General features: G+C 41.6%; 1 protein-coding gene across 1 annotated transcript; it reads right to left on the reverse strand.

Annotated features, from left to right (window-relative positions):
* Nucleotides 1-1704: 1704 nt before the first annotated feature.
* KNOP1 (lysine-rich nucleolar protein 1) lies at nt 1705-9030 on the reverse strand (the record flags this gene model as incomplete). The annotated part of the gene is made up of 5 exons (XM_009869517.1): nt 1705-2016; nt 4320-4397; nt 4874-4942; nt 7829-8043; nt 8170-9030. Coding segments are annotated over 5 exons (1535 nt in total), but the record flags the coding sequence as incomplete, so codon positions are not given.
* Between the last annotated feature and the right edge of the window lie 772 nt (nt 9031-9802).

Here is a 9802-nt window from a genome sequence, read left to right on the forward strand (position 1 = left end):
CAAGGCCAGGACTAACACGACCTGCAGCATATTCATTGGTGGCAGTTTAAGACCAGTTACTACCCATCCAAGACTGGTTCTGCAGCAGAAAGCTGTGCATGCTGTCCCTCTCCTCCTAAATGAAGTCATCAGTTGACATTTTCCTACATATTCCTGTATTTTAACTCGGTATTTTTGTCAGGCAAGTAGCTGAGGGTATGAATTCAGCATCTGTCTTAAATCAGAAAGCAGAACCTCCACTACCTGAATTTAAGTAAAGCAACAGCTGGAGCCTTGAAGCACTAGCTGAAGCCAGTTGCTGAGCTTTGAGAGCACTGGTGCAAAACAGACTCACGCTGAGGTAGAGCTCATTTTAAATGACGCTTTCAAAGAGACAGTTTCATCATAGACAAGTTCAGACCCTGCAAGAGGTGGTTCAGCATCTCCTTCCTTCTCAGGTATGGGAATTGATTCATGGCAACCCCTTAAGCTGGAGCCTCTGCATTAGATTTCACTTCCCCTCAGGAGTTGCTCAAAATGCACTGGAACCAACTGTGGTTGTGTTAAGTGTATTTTCTGCTGAAAGCAGTTGCTTTCAGGTAGAGTGGCCCACTGGAGAACACTATTGTGGCAAGTGCGGTTGTCTTCAAAGAGCAAGAAATTTAGTAGTTCAGTTGGTGCGATCTTACAAAAAAAGGATCGGTAATTCAGCAGAAAACCAGTGAGCTGGGTAAGCAGAGATAGTAACCTACGTCTGGGGGCTGGCCTTCCTCTGCAAGTTGGCCACTGTTACACTGCAGCAGGCATGGACAAAAGAGATGGTCACCTTGTTCTGTTTAAAAAACAGCTACACTAAACAACACTGTCTCCCATAATAAAATATGTGATGGTTTTCCACTATCTTCCTGTAGCTTCCAGCAAGACACTGATAGACTGCTTTGGACCCTGGGATTCTGCACACGATGCAGTCTCATATTTTGTATTCCTATTAAAATTTTAGCCAAGTGCAGGTTGTCTGAAAATCCAAACATCAGAAATTCCATTCACACTGATCTATAATGAACCCAGTAAACATACCTTTAAAAGTACTTTGCTTTCTGTAATTTAGGAACTCTAGATCTGTGTATTTGGTGCTGCTACGCAGAAAGTGTTTACCTTCACTTACAGATAACAGCTGCTGCTTGAAAATCCAACAGCCAGAACATACTTAAAACACAGAGGATATTCAACACTATTCATTATAATAATGAAGATGCTAATACTTAAGAAGTACTTTCTGAATTAAAAATCTCCCATCTTCAAATTGGTAAGCATACCAGTAGTGTTTCTTACCAGTAAAACACCATCACTTTGTACCACTCACAGAGTGTAAAAATGATGATGTTACAGAACACTAAGTCCTTTTGAATCACTAAGATGTAGCTAAAGAAACATTTATGAAATCAGCATTTTTACTGGTTCAAGTTGCTGCAGGCATTGCCCACGTATTTTCACTTTGAAGGAGGCTGTTCCCTTGTAGGACACATTGTAAAGGTTTCAGAAACATACTGTTGAGCTGAATTGAGGGCCCAGCTCCACATAATCTGGTGTATACAGCTGAAAACTTGTACTCAAAGTGCCTCATAAATCAAGTTTCTTGAACATTTTGTAGTTTATTTCAAGTAAAAAAATGTGGAAAGTAAAAAGAAATTTGCCCATTGAATTTTCATTCATTACCTCAGAGTTTTAATCTTCAAATTTTATAGATCTAGTTGTATATTTGTCTATGTATACATTTTTGCTGGCACCGAGTTGAAATCCAAGACCAATTCCTCTGTGTTGCTTCAAGTCCATTGCTTTATCAAATTGCATCTTCAGAGCCTGCTGTAACTTCTCCTCCCCTTCCCTGTTCAGAGCCATGTTTGGTTTGTTCATAGTTGCTGAGGGGTTTTGGATAGGCACGGAGCCCTTTTTAAACCCACCCATCAGTCTAAAAAACTTCATTTTTTCCTCAGAACTTTGAAAAGCGGCTGTACTCCACTGGCCGAACTGCGTATCCTGTGAAGCAAAACAAGGTTAACGTTAGTATTAAATAATACCAAGACCAGAGACGACAATTTCTGGCTGTGGACCAGGAGAACAGAACAAGCTACAAAAACCCGGCAGGGCTGCCAAAGCTGAGATGCAGTCATTCTGTGGGTATTACCCCTTGAAGGACGTGATAAAAGAATGACATAACCCTCCATGAGTGCATCTTCATTAGCACCTCGCTCCGTTTAGCCTGGAGACAGGGCTCTGTGCACTTTCAGAATCTCCTTCCCCTCTGTCTTCAGGAAACTTTGGCTATTCTGTTCTCTGGATAGTATTTACCTAGCTCAAAGAGCCAGGCATTGCCCAGTTATTTCTCTTGTTCTAAGACAATTGTCAGACTGGATCTTCTTTTCTTTCCCTCTGTCATTTCGTATGATTATCTTTTCATTTCCCTATTGCCTAGTTAGGTAGCTGCTCTTTTCTGCGATGTTTTGTTATGTTGGTTTTGGTGACAGTGTTCAATCTGGCTCATACGCTTTAAGTAATATTTACCTTCTCATCCTACTAACTACCCCTGATAGTGCAAGGGTGCAAAAGCTGAGGGCACGCCCTTACCCAACAAGACTAAATCTAATGCCCTTAAGGGCTCCTTCCCTCGCAGTTTGCCGTGTTCTTTGTACTTGCTGTATTTGCCTCTCGTTATTCTTTGAACTAGTTCACTCCTTCAGAATTTTTCTTTTGTCTGCAGACACCGGCTCCGTTCTGAGAATACAGGCAATGTTCAAGTAAAATCAGAATTCAGCCATTTGTGCATCACCCAAGATGTACGAAGTTCGTGAACTTTTGGCTTACCTAAGAATGGGCTTCATTAGCTAAGGATCTTACTTGACTCCTGAGCTGTAGCGGGGAGCTGTGCGGTCATTTGTAACGATTTTTGGCTGACAGGACTGCTACTCACAAGTTTTTCTTTAAAATTGGGGGTGATATTAAATGGAAAAATGTTTGATCATTAATTAAATAGACTGAGCTGGCTATATCAAAGGGAAAAATGTGAATTTAGTGGTGTGTTTATGTAAGCCTGAAATCCTTCCAACTGAACAGTTGTAGCTTGCATGAAACAGTCATTCTCCACTAGACGGCCAACGCGAAACACAGCACGCTACACAAGACTGCTGGCAAAGCTGCATCAGGTTTTTTAAGTTTTAAAAAAATGCAAAGCTGGAGGATCATTCACTATCATGTCAGAATACCTCCTATTAAATGAAAGCTATCTGTAATACCTCCGTGTTTTTACCTTGCTCAAAGACAAGTTGCTGTATAAGCCCAGGTCTGTGACACAGACGCATGCACACATAAATACACGTGCTGCCTTTGGAATGGGAGGCATCTGCACAGATGCAAAAATAATTATGGCTTGTCAAACCCTGTAATTTTAAGTGAATTGCTGGCAGGCACTACACATAGCTGTCACTGCAGCATTTCCAGCTCACTCTTTCTGAAGCTGATGAATTAGTTTTCCTAGCTTCTATTCTTCTGCATACTACTAAGCAGAGACAGCACCAAAGAACTGAGATCCCGTGCCAAGGACGACACTTTTCTCAATGACTTCAGAGACTATTAGACAGTTGCACTTGCAGAGCTATTGCAGTCTGCCTCCCACGACGTCAAAAACTACAGGAGTTGTTTCTGGCATTTGTTTGAGGTATATTCCAACTTTCCAGGCATACTAGCAGTCTTGTGAAACAACCAGGAACCTTGAATTGCTAGCAAAGCTTTCTCTCCTGAATCTTACTACTACTGCTGCTAAACACTACTGCAACAGTTCCCAGTATCTTACTGTAGAGCTGTCAGGAGGCAGGCTGAGTAGGATGCCAAAGCCAGAAATAAAGAATTGTCTCCAAGAGAAGGAGAGGAAAGATGCAGACATTAGGAGAGGACTGTACATACAACACACATCCATTATCGGTTCTACATCCCTTTTACCCTTCTGTGTGCACCCCTGTTTCTGAATTCATATTTCACAGTAAGCAGAAAGTTGTTCTGTAGCAATCTGTCATGGCTCATTCTCCAGGGGAAACAGAGAAAATATTGCTTTTGAGCAGTACTGTGCAATGTCAACTGCTGTTAAAGTTCACTGGTCAGCTCCCAGGCTCTCTTGGGACTGTACTAACTTGTTCTATAGCATGACCTTAACTTTACAGTGAGGAGGAAGACTGTGGTGCCAGGCCGTGTTCCTGAGCCACACACAGAAATGAGTGCAGTGCATTTTTCAGGAACTTGCCCTGGGACACAGTATTTCCATGATATCAAGCTCTTAAGTTCATACATACCTGTTCCATTTTGGAATCAAAAAGCTTAGTTTTGCCAGATTCTCTATCGATTTCTTCTTGCAACGCCTGCCGCCTCACCTAGCATGCAGAAAAAACAGCACAAGACACTGTCTTCTGTGTGTTAAATGACAAATAATTTAATTCACAATGAAAAGATAAGGGATAATTGCAGGGATAATTTAAAAAGTTGTATGTGATCCTTCTCCACACTCAACGTGAGAACTATGATTTTTCTAGTGGTATTTTAAATGAACATTTTGCTTTATCAGGTATGTTTAATTATTTAACTGCAGGAAACAGCTACACTGAAACTCCAACATCCATGAGAGGCAAAGAAACCTGTATTTAACCCAATAAGCTACTTAGCGTCTGACACTGACTGGAGCTGTACATTTTAGACTTAACCCATGGAAGACAAAGCACATTTTAAGCACAGCTCTGTTTAAGGAAATCTTTGCACAGGAGAACAACAGAGCAGGTTTTCTGTTACAATTTCCATGCATACATTAAATGCTGACTTGCTTTAAATCTTACACAATTAAGATGAAGCATACCTTGTCTATGTTAACTTCATCACAGTTTCCCTTTTTTACCTGCACGATAGTTACATCATCGGCATGTTCCTATAAAACAGGAAAAGGCTTGCATGAATATTTGTATCTGTTCTGGTTAATTAGAATTTTCACAGCTCTGATCACAAAAGCAGTAAAACCATTAAGCAGTACAGTAGTACTGTTCTGGGGCAAGAAGTGATAGTCAGACCTAAGATGGAAGTGCCAGCTAAACCTGTGTAGTTCTATGGAGGACTTTCTCCCCAACGATAATTTTAAAAAATTCACACATTAAAATGGACCTTCCAGCATCGCTGACACATCTGCAAATTTCAAATTAAACCATTTTGTAAAGTTTAAATTTATCCTTGAAACCAGAGATAGAAAGAGTGAAAGTTAAAAAAAAAAAATTGGTGGTAAGATAATGGCCTCTGAAGGCACAGGACAAGCCTGAGGCATGTTCACTCCACTAGCCACTTCAAAAAAACCACAAGCAACACCCCAAAACACTTGAGAGGCACCTTGCATTGTGCTCTGTCTTGTGCAAATGCAGAGTAATGATGGTTCCCAAGGAGGTTCCAGCTTGGCAGGAGCACAGCGAGAGGCATGACACCCACATAAACTGCCTCTTACCAGGGCAGCCAACAGCACCGTTAGTTCCACGCGTGAGCTGGTGGGAAGGGCGGGAGCAGCTCCCGCAGCAGGGCCATGGGCAGCCAGACACTGGCAACTCACACAAAGCTTTTGCTCCCACCGACTGGCACCTCTAGATCGCTGCCCTCAGCCTTTCTTTTCCAAATTTGCAATAAGGGTAAGATTTTGGGGCATCCAGTGTAACAGGATAAGTAATAAGCCCAGGGTAGTGGTAAATTAGAGCCATAAGCTTTCGACCAGCCTGGAAAAGGTGGTCAAAGGGAAGATCTATTGATATGGCTAACACAGTAATCCAAGCATGAAATGGCCAGGGAACTGCTACAACAGGAAAAGATTTGTAACATACTTCTGTCAGCAGAAGCTGCTGTTACTTTTTTTGAGGGTTTACAGTTTTACTTAAAGCCATGAATGATTTACCTTGTTTTCAAAAGCTACCTTAACATTGCTTTCACACACAAACTAGTACATGCACCATTAAAAATGCGAGAACACTGTCTGCAACAAGGAAAGCTCATTCTCTTGGATGAAAAGAAAAACCATCCCCCAGTTTACTTCTAGATGGCCTGGTACTGTCTTTTTAGATCTATTAAAACAAGCACACAAACTGTCGTGACAGGATGCTGCAAACAGCTGCAATGTTATTTTTTATTTTTTTTATTTTAGCTGGAAGGTTAAGCAGCAGAGGAGGCAGGAACACTGCACCCCCGTCGTTGCTAATTCACAGCATGTTGCTGACCTGCTGAAGGCTACTGAGTGGCGAGAATTAGCCCCTGTGGAGGTGTGCCAGTCCTCCCCCAGCCTCTCGGAAGGGGGCACATTCACACATGGTATCTGGAGGCAAACAACTTCAAAGAAGTAAACCAAGCCCTCGCTCCTCCTCACTCTGCGTAAGCTGATTGTAATGGCATCCACTGGGAAAAATATCAATCACTGATATTAAGTGGGTATCGCCCCACGTTGTCTTTAAAAACTTTCTCTTTTGCAAGCTGCACAAGCCCAGCAGAGGATTTCTGAAGGCCCGCAGCAGTGTCTCAGGACTGTGGCACGGTTAAATTTAAGACTGACATTATCAGCCATTTATTACGGCAGTGTCTTCAGGCCTGCCAGGAAGTAGATTTCTCCAGAACCGATTTACTCAGGCTTTGCAATCTTCAGAAGTTCTCTGATGTACTTTCTGTTATTAAAGGACAGACTTGAATAGGGAAAATGCAGCAAAAAACCACACGCATCACTCAACCTCCTCCTCAACTGTCTGCAAGGTATTGCTGTGTTTTCTATTGTAATGCACGTTTACTTATTGTTAGGCTTATCTTGCCTCCACAGAACGTGAGCAGCTGGAAGAATCCAAATAAGGTCTAACAGCCTCAAAATGGCAATAGCAATTTAAGTAGAAAATAAATCCCACCTTGTCCTTTGAAAGGTCAAAAGGAGATACCTAAATGAAAAGCCCCAAACATCTGCTCACCTACTGACTGATAAGCATACACCCTCCCAATGCAAACCTTTGGGGAGAAAGTCTCTGTGGAGGCTGATGAACCTGCTTATATAAATCTGTATTTAATTAGTAGCATCAGACACCAGAAAGCTGCTGAGTTTCCACAGAGCATGAAGAAATTGCATATGTAAGTGCGTAACAAAGCAAAACACACTGTTAAGTGTGCGCAAGAGGCAGCTAGTGCTATGGCCCACAATTTTTGTACTAGCTTATAAAGATCTTCAATGATGCTTTATTAACTAGCCAAGCATTCAAAGTTCTTGATAAAAACCAACTGAAGCCCAGTTTCCCACTGCCTGTGAAAATAAAAACAAGCCCCTAATGACTGCAGTGAGCTGTTTACAAAGTTAAGTACCTAGAAGTACAGATGGGTTTCTATGGAATTTTTTAACATTTCACAGCTTAATTCCCAGTGAAAACAACAGAGGTTAGGCTTATAGGCACTAACTTTGCCACTTTGCTAGGAACAACTGAAGGAGGGACTGAAGATTTGTAACTGTACACACTGCTTTCCTTTTTGAGCCAATATTTGCTGTTAGTTGTAATATTTACATTTTCACAACTGAAACACTGTATGACTACAGCAGTGGGCATTAAAAGCTACTTTCCCATGCTTCCCAAATCTAACGTGCTAAAATCAATAGATCAGCTGATCCTGCTTCTCAAAAAGCAGAGACCTCTTCTGACCTCCGTGTACCCTATGGTTCTGAACAGGCAGAACAGCCTGCAAAACAGGAAACTGTTGACCTACAAAGCTTTCAACTCCTTAGCAGGAGGGTGCAGAGACACCCTCTTCTTTTACAGCTTACCAGTGCCTCAATTCCCAAGTCTCCTCTTCTGATCTTTTTTGTGTCTGATTTTGAACCTGGTTCCTCGGCAAAGTCCTGCGGTACATCTTTCTTCCTTTTTTTCCTTTTTCTGTCACAGAGCGTATGATCACTGTTGCATAATACTCGATCTACAGCGTCCCCCGTGACACATTCAGCTTGCTTCACAGCACTCTCTTTGTTCTTTTTATTGATTTCTAGTAGTGTTATTTTTTGGCTTTTGGATGCACTGTCACTTTTTAAAGAAACTTCTGAATATGTTGTTTCCTCCTTCTCTTTCTGAATCTTTTTTTTCTTTTTCTTCCTGAAGACTTCATTATTACCCTTAATATTCTTCCTGCTTTTTTTTCCAGAAAGCTCCTCTTTGTCAAACTCAACTTCTCCCAGCACAGGGAGATGCTTATCAGGAACTCTGTGGCTGGAGTCTTGATTACATTCACATGTTAAGGAAGAAGCATCTTTGCTCCTCTTCTTCTTCCTCTTGGTCTCTCTGATACTTCCAGAGTTCTCAGTTGGGTCCTTTTCCTCCTTGATTATCCATGTAATTTCCTGGAAATTCTTTCTTTGCCTTTTTCTGATGTCGCTTAATGCAACGGGGCCATCGGGAACTCCAGAGATGATGTCCTGATTATCTGCTAGTGGTAAAAAAGAGTCAGACCTATCTTTCTTTTTCTTTTTCTTCTTTCTTCTCACATAACTCTCCCTGCCATTCTGGATAATATCTGTTCCATAGTTTTCACCCATAAAAGCTTTTTCTTCTGAAATGTACTTGTGTGATTTTTTACAAACTTCTTCAGACTGTTTGTGTTCACTGTGCTGGATGTCCTCTAATGAAAAAGAAAAAATGCCTTTCTTCTTTTTTTTCTTAATTACTGCACCATCCACTTCCAAACTCAATGCAGTATTCTTTCTGGGTTTTTTAAAAGCAAATTTGTTTTCCTTAGTACCATCTGTACAATGATTTGAAAGTTCCACATGACTGCTCTGATTATCCTCCAATGATGAGGACAAATAATACTGGACTTCTTTTTTCTTCTTTCTGAGAATTTTAATTTGTTTCTCTGATTCTTCTTGAGATTCTGAACGCAGATGGCCGCCTACATTCACAAAGCTTTCTGAATGTGCTTCTTTCAGTAATTCAGAGCTAACTTTCTTTTTCTTGTTTTTCTTCTTTTTCTTCAGTTCTAATTGGTCTAAACATTCATCTTCTTTTAAATTTTTCTTTTTCCTTCCTTTTGTTTTTTTCTCAAGCTGGTCATCATCTTCAATTTTAATAACAGTTTGAACATTGTTCTCAATTTTAATAATAGTCTGGCTCCTACTAATTTTCACCTTTTTCTTTTTCTGTACAGGTTCCTCACGAAGTTCTTTTCTCTTTTTCTTTATAATCATTCTAGAAAACGAAATGAAGATGTTAGTGCACGCTTCAACACGAGGACACAAGTTCTAGTCTACTTGGTCTTCCTTTATTGTGCCACCATCCCATATCTCTCACTGGCCCCAACACTCTTCTTCCACTTTCACAACCCATGACGGAGGGAACCAGAACTGCACGCAGCACTGGAAATACAGTCTGCTGGAGTGGTCAGGAGCTCATTTTCTGTCTTGTTCTTCAGTGCTGGCCTAGTTAGTTGGTAACTTTGGTTTTTTTTGACAGCGGCTGATCACCTCCCCAGAACTATCTACCCTCCCACAGTCTTTTCTATAGAAAAAAGGACAGGGCACATACATCACCTGGTAAGTTTCGCTGAGGTGGTTTTCCACGTCTGCAAGACTTTTCACTTATGTAACACGGAACTTCACTTCGCTGCCAGCCTGGCGTTACACGGCCCCAGGCAGGCACCTCACTTACTCCTGGCGCTTGCCCCTGTCTGCAGCTTCTCGTCCGGCTCCTTCCCTTCTCGGGCCGTGTACGCCCCTGGTGACACTCCCGCCCTTTGCCGGGGCCCTCAGCCA

Source organism: Apaloderma vittatum, unplaced genomic scaffold (genome assembly GCF_000703405.1).
Source record: "Apaloderma vittatum isolate BGI_N311 unplaced genomic scaffold, ASM70340v1 scaffold7155, whole genome shotgun sequence".
In the NCBI taxonomy this organism is placed as follows: domain Eukaryota; kingdom Metazoa; phylum Chordata; class Aves; order Trogoniformes; family Trogonidae; genus Apaloderma; species Apaloderma vittatum.